Here is a 21,054-nt window from a genome sequence, read left to right as displayed (position 1 = left end):
TTGTATATAAATTGTTTTTTTTTTATTCTTTTTAGTGTTAGATTTTATCCCTTTTCTTTTTAAATTGTTATGTTTTAGATTATTTCTGTTCTTAACGCTTAAGATGCCTAGTTTTATATAGGCCAAACATTCGTGCTGTTTGTTGTCTTTTCATTTCTTTCTACTTTCATTTTTTTCTTCCTTTCCCGTTATTTTAAATCTTTCTTTTTATTTAATGTTTTTATGATATTGAACGGTAAATTTTAATTTAACCGTTCCCGTTCTTTTATTTCATTTCTTTCTAAAACCGATCTCTTTTTTTCGAGATTTCTTTCTCTTTTTCTTGTAGCTTTCTTTGAAGGTGTAGTTGTGTTTGGAAATCGACACATTGCTAATGTTTGAAAGTTGACGAATGAAAAGCGTTGTCAAATTTGGCTAATATGTTTGCTTATTTATTTCCACGAAAAAGGCAACACTGACAATAATGTCATACTGCTTCAAATTCATAATTTTGAAACAACCGTCAGAAATGTTTTGAAAAATTGGCCTTTGCCCTTGAAAATCGGCAAATGCTCACTCGGCATTAGGTCGAGTGTGTAAGAAAATTTTTATTTTGATGTCCTTGGTTTAAAAAAAAAAAAAAATTAAATTCAGCCTGTGGTAGTGCGTGTAGTTTTAGTTTTTCACTCAAAAAATTTCACTGCATTTGTAATCCATCTTTTTATGCTCGATTCCTGTGTTTATATATATTTATATATATTATATATATTATATATTTATATATATTATATATATATTATTATATATTATATATTTATATATATATATATATATATATATATATATATATATATATATATATATATATATATATATATATATATATATATATATATATATATATTAGTATATTTACGATTATATTTGCTCCTATTAGCAATGATTCAGAGCTCGGTTTCTTGGTCATAGCTTTTGCGTAGTAATTCTCTTGTTCAATCTGACTTTTTGCGAAAGGTGGGTCTTTAAGTGGTGGGTGTAAAGGTGGGTGATAAAAAAAACATAATATAATTTGAGTATTTAGAAAATTTTATATCGTGAAGCTTTTTGTGTTGTGTTCAACGTATAAATCATGATAGTTTTTTGAATAATATAAGGGTTTTCTTTGTCTCAAACGGAAAATTTGGCAAATAAATGAAACAATTGCCGTTGAGAACTATGAATAAAGACAAATCTGATCACAAAATCGGATCAAGATAAGATAAAACCTGATTACATATCCAGTTCTAGTATAAAAATATCAGTAAAAAAAAAAATCCCTTAAAATAAACCCGGAAAGCTGAAAATAGGAAAAACTTCCATTCTTGAAAAATCGAGATTCGATTGTCAAAAGTTGACTAAAAATAACTTTATTGTATACATCGAATATTAGGTGTATACTTGTAGTGAATTCTTACTCTAGTTCATTGGATAACGAGTAAATGGTATTTTATACTTTCTTTTATTTGTAATGTTAATGCTTTTTAGACTTGTTATCAAACAGTTCGTGGTAATGAACTGTAAGTAAGAAGCGACCCGGCTCAATGATAACTGAAACTCTTAAAAACGGAATTTTGGTACCAATACATGCATCAAAAGAATCAAATTTTAATTTTGATTTCAAATATATAAGTTTCATCAAGTTTAATCTTACCCATTAAAAGTTACGCGCCTTAGAAAATTTGGCTGATTTTTGGAAACAGGGGGATAGGCCCCCTAAAAGTTATAGAACCTTAATGCAATTAACACTATGATATTCTGCGTATCAGAGAACTCTACTGTACAGGTTTCAAGCTCCTATCTACAAAAATGTGGAATTTTGCATTTTTTTGCCAGAAGAAAGATCACAGATGCGTGTTTATTTGTTTGTTTTTTTTTGTTTTTTTTTCCCAGGGGTAATCGTATTGATCCAGTGGTCCTAGAATATCGTAAGAGGGCTCAGTTGAACGGAAATTAAAAGTTCTAGTGCCCTTTTTAAGTGACCAAAAAAAATGGAGGGCAACTAGGCCCCCTCCCACGCTCATTTTTTTCTCAAAGTCACCCAATTAAATTTTTGAGATAGCAATTTTGTTTAGCATAGTCGAAAATCTGATAAATATGTCTTTTACGATGACTTAATCCCCCACAGTTCCCAGGGGAAGGGCTGCAAGTTATGAACTTTGCCCATTGCTTGGATATTGTATTGGTTATTGGGAAGTATACAGACATTTTCAGGAAGAATTTTTTTTGGTGGGGGGGGGGGCTTGAGGAGGGGGGTACTCGGAATAATCTTTCCGTGGAGGATGTTTCTTTAGGGTAAGGGACATTTCTATGAAGGGGGCGCCGGATTCCCAAGCATTATTTAAAAAAATGATCAGAAATTTAATTTAAAAAAAACAAGTTTTTTCAACTGAATGTAAGGAGCAACATTAAAACTTAAAATGAACAGAAATTATTAAGTGTATGAGGGGTTTCTCCCCCAAGTCAATACCACGCTCTTTACGCTACAGTTTTTTTTAGTGCTTTCAAAACAGCTATCTATTCTAATTAAACGGCCTTTGTGATTCAGGGGTGTGTGAATTAAAATTTTTTTAACTTTTAACGTAAAGAGCGTGGTATTAACTAAGAGGAGAACCCCATCATATAAGTAATAACATAAACGTAATAAAAAAAAACAATAAAAAAAAACAAGCGATACGGCTCAATAGTAAGCGAAACTTTTAAAAGCGGAACTTTGATGTCAATAAATGTATCAAAAGAATGGGCTTATAATGCTGATTCTAAATATACAAATTTTATTAAGTTTAGTATTACTCATCAAAGGCTACGAGCCTGAGAAAACTTACCTGATTTTTTAAAGAGGAGGGAAACATCCCCTAAAAGTGAAAAAGTAAGCAGCGACATTAAAACTTAAAACGAACAGAAATTATTCCGTATATGAAAGGGGCTGTCCACTCCTCAACGTCTCGCTCTTTATGCTAAAGTTTGACTCTGTCTCACGACTTTATTTTTTAAAACAATAAAAAACTTTAGCGTAAAGAGCGAGGCGTTGAGGCGGGGACAGCCCCTTTCATATACGGAATAATTTCTGTTCGTTTTAAGTTTTAATGTCGCTCCTTACTTTCAGTTTAAAAAACTTATTTTTTTTATTTAACATATTTTTTTAAAAGAACTATTTTTACGCTTTGTTTCATCCGGCTTAAGCTCTATTTTTGCAACATAATATTCAACCAATTTATTTTTTGTTAGACAAGGAACACATATTCGGTATTTTTTGCTTGTGATAGTTGTTCTAAAATAAAAAGGTATCTTGGCTTATTGTATGCGTACATATTTTAATTCCAGGAACAAACGACAAAAGTCACAGACCTTTTGAGTCAACCTCAAAGGGCTTTGGTTTCAACAATTTCAGCTGGCCACGAGTCCATTTCGGTTGCAGAACATGAACTTGAGAGCAAAGCAGAAATTCCGGAATTAGGCAATGACGCTGTATGTTTCTTTTTTTTCTGACTGATTACATTTTTAGAATTGTTGACACATTCTACGTGTTCTTTTTTGGGGTGGTTCTTTCTTAGAGAGTTCTCCCCGTCCCTTCTCTTAAGATGTTCAACAGCTATTGTATTTATTTATAAGGTCTGGATCTTTACGTACTAGGCTTTTTTTTAAATTTTGTTCTCAAAATTTAGGATCGAATTGCATCGGTATCCCTGAAATACCTGCATCGATTTTCTTGTTTTTAAATCGCTTTTATCCAAATTTGTTTATTTAGGTCGACGTTATTATGGAAAATCAGTTCTTGTAATCAATACCCGCCCACAGCTAATAATGTGGGTGTCGGACCTGTTGAAGGAGAGGAAGGCGTGGTCTTGTGATTAAACACGAGAAGTGAGAAACGTTAGGGTTAGATTGCTGAGATTCTAGAAAGGTCTTTCTGTAGTTATTCAATTTGTAAAAAAAAAAATATTGTATAAATATGAAGAGTGAAAACTAGCTGTGAGATACACAATAAGCTATAAAGAGTAAAATAAACCATTTGAAAGAATGCATTGGTCCCCAAATGCACTATAAAGCAAAAAAAGAAATTCTTCAAAAAAATTTTTTTTGTTTTTTTATATAAAAAAAAAAAAAGTCTGGATCTACAATGAATAAAAAAAACAGTCTTGGATGTGATGCAGTTTAATTTTTTATCTACATTTAAACAGTGTTCTTGCTGCGCTTGGCGAATCTGTAAAAACATGACAAGAGCAAAGGTATTATTTTCCTGCTGTTTTATTTTCGTTGTAATTTATTTTTTAAAAAAAAAGAAAAAAAAAATCAAAACTTGTGTTTTTTTTAATTTAAGGCCTCAATAAAATGGAAGAGAACTACAATGGACACGAAGAAGCAATCAGTAACCTCCCAAATTGCAGCGATGAATGCTGCAACAGCGAGTGTTGTTCAGCTTACTGGAGGTAAGCACTTATGTCAAAATACGTATATTCAGGGTATCTTAGAACTTGCTATACTTGATTCATTGTTATTGTTTGATTTTTTATGGAAGGGATATTTATACCTATATATAAAAAGAAAGGCTGAACTGCAACAGTGCAAAAATGTAAAAGTTCACGGTAGATATATACGGATCTAGAAAAGTCGCCTAATCTCAATTACTTTACACATTATACGCGTGTGTAATGAGAATAATACCCCTCCCTAAGGTTCGAAGGCTTGTACAGCTTATGCATACTGGACTTATGTTTAGACTTGTAGTTAGTTGGCATAGAATTACACTACTTAGTTCCTTAGCCTTTTTAGCCTACAATAGCCTACTTAGTTCACGAGGAATTAGACTTGTACTTGGCGAACGTGGACTTAGACTTATAGTTAGTAGAATTATATCGCTCTAGAATAGTCTAGAATAGCAACTAATGTTCAGATATTATACATAGTATACGTCTATATAATGAGAGCAATAATAGCGGTTCTCAAGGCTCTTAGACTCATTCGGCTTATGCTTAGTGGGCTTAGACTTAGTGGAGGTGGACTTAGACTTAGTAGACTCATATGGTTTTAGACTGGTCTAGAATCGTCAATAATGGTCAACTATTATGCGTAGTATATGTGCACGTAATGGGAGCATAAATATCCTTCTTGAGGCTTTTTGACTCGTGATACGAAGGATAAAAAAAAATTAATGTGAATCTCCGATTAAAGCTAAAAAGATTCAAATATCAGTTGGTAGCCAGATTTTAAGCCGCCTAATACAAAGAGAACCAATTGCCTTAATTAGGTTCCACTCCAGAGAACGAGAGAAATAACTTCTGTAATTTCATGGTAAAAAATGTGTTTTAATTTCATTGGTTTATGTATATGACGCATTTTCGTATATCAACTATATTTATTCCTTATGTGTATGCCAGAAAGGAAAGCATATAACTCCACCTTTTTAAAACCTTATTGGTGCCAATATGCAATTTTAAAGCTTTAATTTTTTTTAGTTACAATATTTTTTAGGCGGCACCCAATTAAACAAAAAAAAAGAAACGTGGAGAAAAATCTGTAAAAATAAGATATAAAATACGGTAGAAAATAGTTTTTGACTGTTGATTGTGGCTCTGGCCTCTCTTGGCCAGAGCCATAAAATCTTGAGTATTGCCCCCCTCCCGTCTCACAAAATTTTCTCGAACGATTTTAACAAAATTCTGGTTTATTAACGAAATTTTCATTTATTAACAACATTTTTCATTTATTTAAAGTTGATTTTTTTTTACTTTAAATGGGAAAGGATTTTAAAAAAAATGAAGATTTCGGATTCAATTGTTTTTTTCCTTAGTACCAACTGTGCCCCTTCTTTATTCAATAAAAATAAAATTAAAAAAATTACAAAATAATTATAAATGTTAGATTGTTATTTTGAAATTTTGCACCCATAAAATTCCTACGCCCCCCCTGTCTCCCCCTAAAATCGGCTCTGTTGAAAGTGTAACTTTTCTTAAAACTTGTAGTTGTCTTTGGAAATTAACAAGTGGTTACTGTTTGAATTTTTACAGATAAAAAGTGTTGCCGTATTTAATTTATTAGTTTTGCTACTTAGTTTTGCCTATTTTTTCACGATTCTACGTGGCAACACTGATTAAAATATGATACTGCCCTAATAATTTCGTAATTTTGAAACTATCAAAAGATAAATCTTAGAAAGTTGCAGTTCTCGGTTATGAATTGTCCCAAGATGGTACTTAAACCAATAAATATATATTACAGAGTCTACGATGTTTTCAAAGGATGAGACAAATAGCAAACTCATACGAAAGGCTTTATTAATTAATTAATTTAATTTCATGTTGTTTAATTAATAATTTTGATTTATTCTTGGTTTATTTTTAACCCTAATCGTCATTAATTTTCGGCACTTATCGCTAATTATTTTTTAATAAGTCTTGATCTGTCTATTCTTAAATTGTAAGTTAACCTTGTTTGGTATTATCAGCCTCGTCTGAATCGGTGGATCATCAAGCAGTTGGTGCCGCAATCAGTACCATCTCAAGTAATTTACCAGAAATGGCGAAAGGGGTGAAAATGATTGCCGCTCTAATGGAGGACGAGAAAGAAGGTGATAATCTGATGGACGCCGCTCGAAAGCTAGCTGGTGCATTTTCTGACCTGTTAAGTGCTGCTGAACCTGAGAATAAAGAGCCGCGACAAAATCTTCTGGGTGCCGCATCTAAAGTTGGCGAAAGTAGTAAGCAAGTTCTGACTGCCATGGGAGATGAAGATGCTGTTGATAGAGAGATTCAGGTTAGTTTTCTCATAGTTAGGACCAAGGCCGTGGCCAGGGGGCTACGAGGTTTAATCCCCTTCCCCCCCCCCCCCCCCCCCAAAAAAAAAAATTGTCCGACTCGTGAAAACGTAACAAAAATCTGAGTAAAGAAATTTTGGATGTGTTTTTAGAATTTTCTACTGTATCCCCCACCCCGAAAAAAAAAATCTTGGATGCGCCCCTGGTTAGGACTATTTATTTTTATAAAATGGCACATATTTTCTGAATAGATTAGAACATTTTTATCTAAACACAGATACAAGCTTGAGAGACAGTGCACATGCCTTGTGGCAGTTGGCGCAGCTGTTTGGCTTATTAAAAATAAAAATAAATCTGGTAATGTAAAATCTGTTCTTTTAGACCAGTCCTATTAAAACTAATTTTACCAGGAAAATCCTACTTTTGTATCCATGACAACCAAATTCTTGACGATAGTGCCATTGATAGTTAAAGGTTAGTAATAGTAAGACATTATTAACTTAGTGACAACTAGCCTACTATTTTGATAACAAATTCTATAATCTGTTATAATTTGGCTTTTTTACTTTTTGTTATTACTACTATATTATAATTATTAACAGGGTAATCGTTTAGAACTACTGTAAATACTAAAACTAGTAACCATTTCTAACTATTTTTTGCACGAAATTCCTTCTTTCATGTTTGTCTTTTTCACTTTTTATTATTACTGCTAAATTATTAACAGGGTAATCATTTAGGACTTTTGTAAATACGAAAACTAGTAACCACTTCAAATTATTTTTTGCATGAAATTCCTGTTTTCCTGTGCATCATAGTTGAATCTTTGACGACAGTCATGATACTTTCTTTGATAATAAAAGGTGACAAATACATGCCAAAGATAATGACAACTAGCCTACTGTTTTGATAAAAAATTCTATAGACTGTTATAATTTGTCTTTTATTATTACTGCTAAATTATAATTATTAACAGGGTAAACATTTAGGACTTTTGTAATTACCAAAACTAGTAACCACTTCAAATTATTTTTTGCATGAAATTCCTGTTTTCCTGTGCATCATAGTTGAATCTTTGACGACAGTCATGATACTTTCTTTGATAATAAAAGGTGACAAATACATGCCAAAGATAATGACAACTAGCCTACTGTTTTGATAAAAAATTCTATAGACTGTTATAATTTGTCTTTTATTATTACTGCTAAATTATAATTATTAACAGGGTAAACATTTAGGACTTTTGTAATTACCAAAACTAGTAACCACTTCAAATTATTTTTTGCATGAAATTCCTGTTTTCCTGTGCATCATAGTTGAATCTTTGACGACAGTCATGATACTTTCTTCGATAATAAAAGGTGACAAGCACATTTTATTCAACACAAGAGAAAGCCACAGGCTTGTTAGATAATGACAACTAGCCTACTTTCTTAACATGAATTTTATAAATTATTACTACTTTGCTTTTTTCACTATTTTACTAATACTACTATATTATTACTATCAACAAAACTGATAACCGCTTCAAACTATTTCTTGCATGAAATTCCTGCTTTCATGTGTATCATAGTTAAATTTTTGACGACAGTGTCTTTGCTAGCAAAAGGTGACAAATACATGACAAAAAGGAAACTAGTCTGCTTTCTTGATATAGATTTAAAAACTATTACTATTTTGCTTTTTCATTATTTTACTAATACTGCTATGTTATTAGTATTAACAAGGTAAACACTTATAACAAATGTAATTACTACTACTACTAACAACTCACCGCAGCGCCAAGCCGCCTGAGGCCAACACAGCTACGCACGCTCCTCCTCCATCCCAATCTATTCCGTAGGCAATTTCTCTGGGAAAAATATAATTATAAATACTGGTATAATTATTGTTATTACGGGAGGACTCACCCTACTGAGTGGAGGCACAGGCCACAAAGGTCCATCGGCTCCACACTCAAAAACTCATTAGTCGGGTTGGGACCATCCAGAGGTAAAACATTTAGTTTCACCACCCATACTATACATTTTACCAGTGGTTGGGCATTAGGTAAATAACAAAGAAGACTATACTGCCTTATATTAAAACAAAAATAGCAATTGGGAATTTATCTAAGATAGTGAAGTTGTTTTAACCTTAAATGAATATATTGGCTCTTTTTCCAAGGTCTATCTTCAGCGAATTATATATATTGCGGACTAATTATTTTAAATGTGCAAAATTTTGATATGCCTCTAGCGGTGCACCCGACCTCTAGGCCTCATTAATAATTTGTAATTTTTCGACGCCGCGACTGCCCTAACTGCCCTGGTTGAGAGGATCTATTGAGCACAAAGATTGACACAGTGGTCTGGCCGTTAACGGCGTGTATTTTTTTTAATTTAAGTGATCTTCCACTTATTTTGAATACAGGTTAATGTGATGTTAATGCGCTTTTATATATATTATGAATCTTTCAGTGTGTGTCCTTTTCTTTCTTTCTTTTTGTGTCTTACTCCACTGTTTCTTCTCTTGAGTGGGTAATAAATGTTTGATTGATTGACTGATATTATAAATAAAATAATATAATTTATTATAAATAAAATAAAATAAGACAATAAAATACTATCGTTAAAACTTAGATTCACTGAGTTACCTTCTCAGTGAGAGCTACCCCTTGCAGCCCAAGCGCGTTACCAGGTCGCGGCTTTGGGAGAGTCCTCTAGATACGTGGGATACCTGCGAATAACCAATAAGAAGGCGTGGGCCAAGGGGGACCGAGGTCGAGGGTGGTACCTTACAAATACGACCACGAATTTTTTTGTCAGTTTGGCCAGCCAGGCCAGGCGACGTAGGTAGTTGCTACAAGACCTATCATTAAAACTAATGCAATCATTAGAAAAAAAAAAATCAAATTTTAGTGCATTATTTGGAAAGTCCAAAATCAGACTTCAGATGTTACTGAGGCCTATCAAGGGAAATGAACGAAGTATTGAAGACGAAATTCAAAAAAATAAAGGAAATAGCTGTATAACTTCTTATAAAAAAAGATTTCCATATCTTAAAACAACGCAAAATGTATACATATTGTAAGGTCTTGACTTTTTCTACAATCTGACAGTCCTAAATCTATTACGCCCGACTAAATAAGGGTTGTCGATTTGACAATCCAAGCTAGAATCTGTCGGATCGTGAATCGATGTAGAAATCCACGATCGGATTACGAATAGATAACAAATTTGACGATTGGATTCTCAATTCAAGAACCCAGATTGTCAGTCGAAAAGGCCTATTACTTTCCCTAGATATGCCCTCTAGCTTTACATCCATTTTTGGACATTCAACCGTTATCTAATCCCGACCAGATAATCTTGAACTAAATGCCTTCTTGTTTCCATGGATATCGCACATTTTTGACAAAATGGGGTATCAGCTCTTTCTGTGCGAGTGAGATGATTCTGGAAATTCGCAAAACCTATAATAGCCTCACTAACGATTCGTATTTCAAACCCATTATGTCTTAAAGAATGTTTAGTCAGCGTGAAGTTAAACTTCGGAATCACTCCCTTTCTTTTTTTGGGTATCCCATCTTTCTATTCCAATTTTGGTCCGCCATTCCGTACCTCCGTCTCTTTATTACTAATCCTGTTCTTTAACACTAAGGTCTTACTTCTAAGATCTTACATCATTCTGCAAAGATTATCGCTCTTTAGTTCATCATTGTTCTAAGATCTTGCAACTCGCTAATTTTAGTAAAAAAAATGCAAAGAATACCATTTTCTTGCTACATAGAACAATGGTGAGAACTTTGATACTCATCATTGGTCTTACACCGCTGATCAGAACAGAATGATGCACGGTGTTGGCATAAAAACGACAAAAGAAGTAAGATCTTAGCCCTAAGATTTCCCCTAAGATCGTTTTCTGTCGAAAAATGTAAGATCTTAGCACAATGATGTGCAAAAGAAAGGCCCTACTAACTGCCTTAGGTTTTAGACATAGAAGTGAAAGAGGCTACATAGAGTAGAAATGAAAGGCCCCGGTACTTAGCCTGTCAGTGATGAACCAGCCTTACCAGCTTCAACTGCCAATTCATTACATATGATCCCTGAATATCCTGGACCCAGCATCCGTTTAATCGATTTCCATTAGATTCTAGTCTATGCACCCCAACTCCCTTTTTGTCTGCTCTTAACAACCTCAATAACCTTGTTTGATCCATGCTTAAATTAAGATGCATTTATCCATACCTTTGTGTTGCCACCTGTGCTGCTTCTTTTATTCCCAGCACTTCAGCCTGGAAAAACGTAGTAAATTCCCCTAGGTAACAACTTGTTATCTTTTTATTCAAATCAGAGGCATTCTTGTATATCTATTATTCCATTTCTCCTCTTCCCGTGAGTTCATGGACCATCTGCATAACAGGTCATATCATTGTTCGATGAAGCGTCCTTTTAAGACCTCAACAGTAATTAAAAAGCCAGGCTTGAAAGAAACATATACGTTCCCATATATATTCTTTGATTCCTCCAATCTGTTAGCTCCCTTTTCTATTCGAAACATTTCAACCGGAAAGATCGTAGCAAAGTCTCATAGGTTTTAACTTGTTATCCCCTCAGTCTAACCAGGGGAATTCAGATGGTATACCACTAGGTGGTATACTCGCAAGGGGTATTGGGCTCTTGGGGATTTTCCAAGGGCTCTTGAACCATCTGCATAACAGATTATTTCATTATTTGGGTCTTGCCCCACTCTATTTCTATCTTTTACGGCAATTTGTTGCCGAAACTGGCAACAACCTATAACTAATTTTTACTACCCGTACTTATATTCTCATATGTACTTTTTAATTGCTCTAATCTCCTAGCTGCCTGTTCTCTTCGAAATATTTCAACCGGAAAGATCTTAGCAAATTCCCCTAGGTTTTAACTTGTCCTTATTCAACCAGGGGTATTCTAATGGTATACTACTAGGTGGTATACCCACAAGGTGTATATTACTATTACAATCCCTGATTTTCCATGGGTTCTTGAAACATCTATATAACAGACTATTTTATTATTTTGGTCCTGCTCCACTTAATGTCTATCCCTTTGTGGCAATTTTTTGCCAAAACTGTTAACAACCCGGAACTAATTTTTACCACCCGTACTTTTTAAGTTCTCTGGTCTCTTAGCCGCCTGTTCTGTTCGAAACATTTCAACTAGGAAGATCGTAGCAAATTCCTCTGGCTGATGTTATATCCTCGTTCAAGCCAAGGATATTCTTGTGATATACCCATAAGGGGTATATCACTTTTCCAGTCCCTGATTTTCTATTGGTTCGTGAACCATCTGTATGAAAGATTTATTTCATGATATCATTATATGTTATAAGTTTTTGTTGAAGCGAGCCACTCCCAATTTTAGCTTTTTGTGCATTCTTTATGGCGATTTTCTGTGAAATAGTGCAAGTAATCGAAGAATTATCCCTCCTAGCTTCAGTAAGTGCACTAATCATGACGATCCGATACGAAAAAGCCACATTACACAAAGCTAATTAATTTTGCTTGGTCGCAACGCTATCTATCTTCATTAAACTACTCAAAGCTCGCCTACTCGAAAGCACAGATGGCATTGCCTGCTTGACACCAAAGTCTAGACGTAGAGGCTCAGCAACTCTTTTCAGCAGTCGCCGGAAAGCAATTCTTTTGTTCCGTTCTATAGAAGTGCCATTAATCATGCTTAGCTTTTTCCTGTCTTGTAAGAGATAGCGTAATTTAGTTGAGGCTTTTGCCAATACTATGAAAGCTGTTTTAAATAAAAAAAAATCTTGAATTATTTCGGTCCTGCTCCATTTCATTTCTATCGTATATAGAAAATCTCGCGTAAAGGGTGTTGTGTTTTTACTGCTATCGTTTGCCCACTGATCTGCTGAAACCATTGCCCAAAAAAAGCTGGATGTGTCTGGCCTTCAAGTGCCACCTATGTAATACCTTTCTTAAGAGTTCTGTTATGGTGCTTGATTTATTGTTTGCATTTTCCTTATACCAAAAAAAAAAAATCTATTTTTCTCAGCTGAAGGCTGAAATTTTGTTGACCAAACTGGTAACTGTTACCAAAACTGATAACAATCTAGAAATTTTGTCCATGAAAATTCAACTATCATATCCATGATAGTTGAATTCTTTACAGCGATCATGACAGTGTTCTTGATAGTAGAAGATAAAGACGGTAAAGATAATGACATCTATTATATCTATATCCTGAGATAAAGATAAGATATCTATTTCAAAAAATTCTATCAGAAGCCCCGAATGGCGGAATTCGCATTGCGGAGTCATAAAAACAATGTAAGCAAAAAAAATCATAAAAATACACGACAACTAAAAAACTGGCAAACAATGCCAGAACAACAATATCAGAATGACAAATCATTCCTTAGTCAAAAATCCTAAATGTCAGCAAGTTAAAAAGGTAAAACTGAAAATTTAAAATAAGCATGAAAATAAAATTATCATTCAAAAACGTTACAAAAGAACATATTAAAAGGGAGGGGGAAACAAGACAAACGAACAAACATAAAGCTTGGGTATCACCCCTAGCAAATAACAAAAAAAAAGGAAAACTAGCGGTTTATTTTATCAGCAATGAAGGGGACAAAGGTTTTTTCATATCTGAAGGTAAGTCAACGAATGGAAGACAAGATAGGAATGGGTTCAGAAACAGTCCGTGGCAGGCGGTGTCTGGGTGAGAAGTATCTTTTGGGGAAAATGTTTTCCGTGCGAGGGTTTGTTATTGCATTTTTAGTAAAACGGAGGCCCAACGTACCTCTCCTGTGCTCAAGTGTTTCCAACCTTTCCTTTCCTTTTTTAGAAGGGGCGAGTATGGAAACTTAGATTCTTTGAAAATGAATTCTTTGAATGGATTCAATTTTTTCTGATTCTTCACGGAAGGTGCCAGGATGCCAAACTGGACAAGCATATTCAAGTTGTGGGGACAAAGGAAAAATTAATGATATATTTATAATATATTTTATGAATTTTCACTGTTTACTATTACTACTATGTTATTTGCAGGGTAATCACTTCGAACTAATGTAATTACTAAAATTGGTAACGACTAATTTTTGCGTAAAGATCATACTTTCATGTCCTTGACACTTGAAATTTCTTGATGACAGTCATTACAGTGTTCTTGATAGTAAAAGTTAAACTTAAACGACAATCTATCTTGACAATAAATTTTATAAACATATTATTTTGGCTTGAAATTCTTGATGACAGTGTTCTTCGTATTAAAAGTTAAAGTTAAACTTAAATAAAAAAAAGTGCGTAAAAATCATACTTTCATGTCCGTGACACTTGAAATTTCTTGATGACAGTCATGACAGTGTTCTTGATAGTAAAAGGTAAACTTTTAATCTATCGACAATCTATCGTGACAATACATTTTATAAACATATTATTTTGCTTGAAATTCTTGATGACAGTGTTCTTCGTAGTAAAAGTTAAAGTTAAAATTAAAGAAAAAAAAAATTGCGTAAAAATCATACTTTCATATCCGTGACACTTGAAATTTCTTGATGACAGTCATGACAGTGTTCTTGATAGTAAAAGTTAAACTTAAACGAAAATCTATCTTGACAATAAACTATATAAACATACTATTTTGCTTGAAATTCTTGATGACAGTGTTCTTCGTAGTAAAAGTTAAAGTTAAACTTAAAGAAAAAAAAAGATTGCGTAAAAATCATACTTTCATGTCCGTGACACTTGCAATTTCTTGATGACAGTCATAACAGTGTTCTTGATAGTAAAAGTTAAACTTTTAATCTATCTTGACAATAAATTTTATAAACATATTATTTTGCTTGAAATTCTTGATGACAGTCATGACGGTGTTCTTAATATTAAAAGTTAAACTTTTAATCTATCGACAATCTATCTTGATAATAAATTTTACAAACATATTATTTTGCTTGAAATTCTTGATGGCATTGTTCTTCGTAGTAAAAGTTAAAGTTAAACTTAAAGAAAACAAAATGCGTAAAAATCATACTTTCATGTCCGTGACGCTTGAAATTTCTTTATGACAGTCTTGACAGTGTTCTTGATAGTAAAAGTTAAACTTTTAATCTATCGACAATGTATCTTGACAATAAATTTTACAAACATATTATTTTGCTTGAACTTCTTCGTAAAAATCACTTCGCGTAAAAATCATACTTTCATGTCCGTGACACTTGCAATTTCTTGATGACAGTCATAACAGTGTTCTTGATAGTAAAAGTTAAACTTTTAATCTATCTTGACAATAAATTTTATAAACATATTATTTTGCTTGAAATTCTTGATGACAGTCATGACGGTGTTCTTAATAGTAAAAGTTAAACTTTTAATCTATCGACAATCTATCTTGATAATAAATTTTACAAACATATTATTTTGCTTGAAATTCTTGATGGCATTGTTCTTCGTAGTAAAAGTTAAAGTTAAACTTAAAGAAAACAAAATGCGTAAAAATCATACTTTCATGTCCGTGACGCTTGAAATTTCTTTATGACAGTCTTGACAGTGTTCTTGATAGTAAAAGTTAAACTTTTAATCTATCGACAATGTATCTTGACAATAAATTTTACAAACATATTATTTTGCTTGAACTTCTTGATGACAGTGTTCTTCGTAGTAAAATTTAAAGTTAAACTTAAAGAAATCAAAATGCGTAAAAATCTTACTTTCATGTCCGTGACGCTTGAAATTTCTTGATGTCAGTCATGACAGTGTTCTTGATAGTAAAAGTTAAACTTAAACGAAAATCTATCTTGACAATAAATTATATAAACATACTATTTTGCTTGAAATTCTTGATGACAGTGTTCTTCGTAGTAAAAGTTAAAGTTAAACTTAAAGAAAAAAAAATGCGTAAAAATCATTCTTTCATGTCCGTGACACTTGAAATTTCTTGATGACAGTCATGACAGTGTTCTTGATAGTAAAAGTTAAACTTAAACGACAATTTATCTTGACAATAAATTTTATAATCTTAAAATTTTTCTTTCTCACCATTTTAGTATCATTAATATTCTGCTATTTTCCTAGTCTTAGCTAACTGGAATTCCTTGGGAAGGAGTAAAGAGCGGAGATTTGAAAAGATTGGGGTGGGGGATGAGCGTGCGCAACGGTATTGGTCTCAGGCGGCTTTGTGATGTAGTGAGCTGTTAGTAGTAGTATTGTTTACTAAACTATTACATATATCATTTTTTATAAGTTCAAGTTCAAATTTTTAGCAATCATAAATAAATAAGTAAAAACAGTATTTTCGCGCTGGATGAAAACCTATAAGGGTTTTGCAGTCGCACGAAACTTCAAGTAACTGCTTACTTATGAAATTAATCATTGAACTATATTTATTATGAGTAATTCAAAATAAATAACCAATAAAATGAATAATTAATTACTAACAGTCTTGTCAATTTGTCAATTTTTTTGTTGTTGAAATTATCAAACTCACTAAATAAAATCGTTTGTCTGAGCATACTTTAGTCACTCAAAAGTTCAGTTGTATATTTCCCACTAGGTAATAATATTAACGGGAAATGTTTCTTTGTGTCTAAGGCCGTGTTAGAATTATTTTGCTCTGAGTTCTAGGGAATTAATTTTCCTTGCGCTCTAACTTCTAGCTTTTTAACTCTAATGCCGTTTTCTAATGCTAGGAAAGGGTCTGTTTCGAAAGAGATTAATATTATAGTACTTTCAACCTCAGTGATACGTTGGGATTTCAGCCTTCCCCTGTCATTGTATTTACGCTCTTTTGTTTTTTTTTCTATTCTGGTTTTCTTCTTTGGATTTTTCCCTTCTTATTTTAAGTCAATCAAATATTTTTAGGACATTCTTCTTGGTCTTGCCAAAGCCGTTGCCAATACTACAGCTGCACTTGTGCTGCAAGCAAAACACGTTGCAGCGTCTTGCCCAGAACAAGTGGATCAAAACCGTGTTATAGGTGCTGCAACACAATGTGCTTTGGCAACGTCGCAACTTGTTGCCGTTGCCAAAGTTGTATCGTCGACTATATTCAATCCATCTTGCCAGAATCATTTGATTGAAGCTGCGAGAGAGGTGGCTCGAGCTGTAGAGGGTATTGTCATTGAGTGCCAGCAATGTGCCCCGAATGAGAATCAAATGAGGGATCTACACGCGGCTGCCGGAGATGTTACTGGATCATTAAATGACCTTTTAAATCATATCAAGTAAGTTAGTCGTCATGTTAAAAGAGGAGTGAGAGAGGAAAAGAGCGAGAGAGAGAGAGAGAGAGAGAGAGAGAGAGAGAGAGAGAGAGAGAGAGAGAGAGAGAGAGAGAGAGAGAGAGAGAGAGAGAGAGAGAGAGAGTAAGACCGCAGGAGAGAGAGCTAGAGAGGAAGAGAGAGGGTAAGGGAGCTGAAAAGAGAGAGTAAAAGAGTGGGAGAGAGATTAGGAGAAGGGAGCGGGGGAGAGAGTAAGAGAGTGAGAGATAATGGTAGAAGGAGAGAATATGAGAGCGAGAGAGAGAGTAATAGAGCTAGAGAGGGTAAGCGAGCTGGGGAGAGAGTAAAAGAGTTGGAGAAGGGAACGGAGGAGAGAGAGAGAGAGGGTAAGAGACCCGGAGAAAGAGAGTAAAACGATGGGAGAAGGGAGCGGGGAAGAGAGTAAGAAAGCGAGAGAGAATAAGAGAACGTGAGAAAGAGCGAGAGATAGAGTGGGAGAGTGTGAGAAGACTCAAGACAATCTTTAACAATTCTGAAAACTTGTCGCAATTGGAGCGAGTCATCATTTGCTATGGGGATGGTTCACTTTAATGTGGTGCCAAAGGAAAAGTCTTAAGATAATTTGTTTTTAAAAAATAATTTTGGCATAATAGTTGTAGACGAATGTAGAAAATCATAAAATTTTACAGAAATCTGGTAAAGATTAATTGCTTGCCCGTTTGATGTCGCTCGACTTTTAATCCTCCTTGTCTCTTACTTGTTCACTCTGTTCAACTATTATTTTCCTTGTATCTTCTTTTTGTCTCTTATTGTGAAGCCTCCTTGCCTCTAATTATTATCCTCTTTGTTTCTTATCTTACCGTTCTAATTAATTACCATTTTCTTTGACTCTTCCTCGTTATCTTCCTCGTCTTTCATTGTTAAGTCTCCTTGTCTCTAACTGTCATCCTCCTTGTGTCTTATCATATCACTCTATTTAATTCTTATATTCCTTGTTTCTTCCTTGTTATCCTCCTTGATTCTCATTGTTAAACCTCCTTGTCTTTTGTCTCTAATCGCTATCCTCCTTGTCTGTTATCTGAGTCCTCTACTTAATTCCTAGTTTCCTCGTCTCTTCCTTGTTATCCTCCTTGTTTCTTATTGTCAAGGCTCCTTGTATACTTGTCTCCGAATGTTATTCTTCTTGACTCTTATCTAAACAATCTACTTAATTGTTATTTTCCTCGCCTCTTCATTGTTATTCTCCTTGTCTTTTGATGTTAGGCCTGTCCTTTGTCGCTAATTGTTATCCTTCTTGTCTCTTATCTGACCACCCTACTTAGTTGTTATTTTCCTATTTCAGGGATGGAGCAAGAGACAGAGTTCGTGAAAATGTCCAAGAATCTGCTGTAGACTCAATAATGACGGCGTCCGATAAATTATTCGCGTCTAGTGGTGACCCAGCAGAAATGGTCAAACAAGCAAGAATCCTAGCCCAAGCTACTGCTCAGCTTATACAGGCCATAAAAGGTGAAGCTGATTCTGCCACAGGTGATGGCCATCACAACCTCTTGTCTGCTGCTAGAGCGTTAGCTGAAGCCACTTCGAACTTAGTTGAAACTGCGAAGGCCTGTGCATCCAACCCTCATGACCCAACTGAGCAGGCGAAATTGAGACGTGCGGCAGAAGAGCTCAAATCTGTAACTCTCGTAGCTGCTGGTGATGCTATTAGAAAGAAAGCAATTAAAAAACTGGAGGTAAGTATTTGTTCTAAATTTAAAAATTATTTTTTTTTCAAATTTCATAAAAAGAGCCTGAAATCGCTTTTAGAACAATTTTGAATTTGAAAAAAGGGGAAGTTAGTCCCATTGGCTGTTTTTCATGATTTATTGTTTTGGACAAATTTAATTAAAAATATAGTTGGGAACTAATTTGTTCCCAACTATTGCCTACTATTACTATGTTTTGTTTATTTAACGATAGATCTATAACAACAAAAACAACCAACATAGTCTACACCTCATTTCGAACATAGGATTAAAGAAAATAAAAAAAAAAACTCCTATTTCGAAAATTCCAAAATAGCAAGCCATGCCGGCAAGGCCGTATCCAGGGGGGGGGGTTACCCGGTTTGAACCCCCCCCCCCCCGAAATTTTTGACCGAGTCGAAAATAGGTCGAAAATTAGTAAAACCTAGGTAAAAATCAGTAAAATTAGTCGAAAACTGAGTCAAAAATTAGTAACCCCCCCCCCCCCGAAAAAGTCAAAAATTAGTAAACCCCCCCCTCCCCCGAAAAAAAATCCTGGTTCCGCCCTTGCATGCAGGGGAGTAGCAGATCAACTCCAGGAAAAAAGCAAAAAAAAAACTTAATGTTTTCCAATTTCAAAAAATGTTGCCTTAAAGTTTTAATCTGATTGGTTTATCATAAATTTTACATCTGAAAGTTGAATATTATTCAGCCTGATTATAAATTTGCCCGGGTGCTTTCAGAACAATTATAATGACATCACGGGAGTTGTTCACCTTCCCGGGAACAACACAACTCAACCCTTCCCAGGTTTAGTTGTTCACTTTACATTTTAAAAAGTTAAAGCTAGCACTGTTTTATACCGCAGCACGGTCAGTTTTAAGCGTATTTTTAACCTTTTTTTCTAATGAAACGAATGCCGTATCCAGGGGGTTGGGGGATTACCGGGAACCCCCCCCCCCCTTCCAGAAAAAAATCTCTCAGCTCGTTAAAAACGTAATAAAAATGCATATAAACAAATTTTTCGTTGGGTTTTCTAATTTTTTTACCGCTCCCCGAAAAAAAAATAGTCCCCCCCCCCAAAAAAAAAGAATCATGGATACGTCCTTTAATTAAACCCTTAAAGTTAAATATATAGGTATTAATCTCATTATGTTAATATAAATGTTATTTTGAAATGAATATTTCTCAAATATTTCAATGATGTATAGATAGATGAAAGATGTAATGAGCTCCACGCTTCATTGAATTAGACTTATTTCCAAAAGGGTTTTGAATTAATAACAAATACCTTCGAACCATGTTCTTTAGAAAAGGATTTGTTGTCGGAGAATGCAATAGAAATCAAGATATTGTATTAAAAAGATTTTTGGTCGGAAAAAAGATTTTTGGTCGAAATTCATACTTGTTCGCTTTGTTTTGTGTCTACCAAATTTAAATTCCCTTCGTCTGTTTACTGCACTCAATTTTTTTGTTTTGTAGTGTGTGTTAGTTTTTTTTTGGTGGTTAGTTTTTTTTTAGGCGCGATTCAGCAAGAGACCTATAGGTTCTTAAAAAAAAGTTTTTTTTCTACACTCAGTGAATTTTAGAAGCAATATATTAGTAGCAATGATGTATTCCAGTCCATCACTACAATCTAAAATGGGCAGAAGGTCCGTCAATTTTTGTCTTAAAGTAGCAGAGATAATGAAAATGATGGCTCATTTGCACATTGCGGAAATCCATGTGGAAATCTGTCCATATCTTCTTGAACGATGGCCCAGAAAACACCACGTTTTAAGGCAGAGTTTTCAAATAAATGCATCAGCGTGACCTAAGTTTTGCAAGTTCTAAAAGAAGAAAAGTAGCAGAGATAGTGAAAATGATGGTTTACTTACACATTGCGGAAATCTGTCCGTATTTTTTCGAACGATGGCCCAGAAAACTCTACGTTTTAAGGCAGTTTTCAAATAAATGCATCAGCGTGACCTAAGTTTTCTAGATGAGGACAAGTTCTAAAAGAAGAATATTGGTTAATTCGATTCTCGCTTTAGTCCTTATGCTACGAAGGAGGCGCAGAAGACAGAAAGAGAAAGAAATTCAGTCTGAAAAAACAAAGTCTAGGAAGAGGATGCGGTGGGTCCTATATCTCATTATGGTCCTATGTTCTAAATTTACCCCTAAAAATTGATTAGAATTAGCTGCAGTGCCTGTAGCTATTATCAAAACACCAGGAAAGATATAATGTTTTTACCCTCCTCTGAAAGCTGTTGAGTAATAGAGAGCCAAATGACACCATTTTTCTTGGTTTTCTTATAGCCTGGATGAGCAGTATCAGACAAGCTGGGGTAGCCTTGAACCAAAGTTAAAAGATCATGA

At 34.1% G+C, this 21,054-nt stretch overlaps 1 protein-coding gene across 1 annotated transcript in view; it reads left to right on the top strand.

Annotated features, from left to right (window-relative positions):
- Positions 1-21,054, top strand: part of rhea (Talin_middle and talin-RS domain-containing protein rhea) — a 214,086-nt gene that overhangs the window by 121,023 nt on the left and 72,009 nt on the right. The window contains exons 11-15 of the mRNA XM_089102200.1: positions 3,340-3,483; positions 4,337-4,445; positions 6,461-6,768; positions 16,614-16,975; positions 18,312-18,705. Of these exons, the coding sequence (XP_088958326.1) occupies positions 3,340-3,483; positions 4,337-4,445; positions 6,461-6,768; positions 16,614-16,975; positions 18,312-18,705 (1,317 nt within the window). The remainder of the gene's footprint in view (positions 1-3,339; positions 3,484-4,336; positions 4,446-6,460; positions 6,769-16,613; positions 16,976-18,311; positions 18,706-21,054) is intronic.

Source organism: Artemia sp. Qi Xiang Cuo, chromosome 16 (assembly GCF_049724085.1).
Source record: "Artemia sp. Qi Xiang Cuo chromosome 16, ASM4972408v1, whole genome shotgun sequence".
Classification (NCBI taxonomy): Eukaryota; Metazoa; Arthropoda; class Branchiopoda; order Anostraca; family Artemiidae; genus Artemia; species Artemia sp. Qi Xiang Cuo.
The sequence above is the reverse complement of the archived record's forward strand: the minus strand, read 5'-3'. Positions and strand labels throughout refer to the sequence as shown.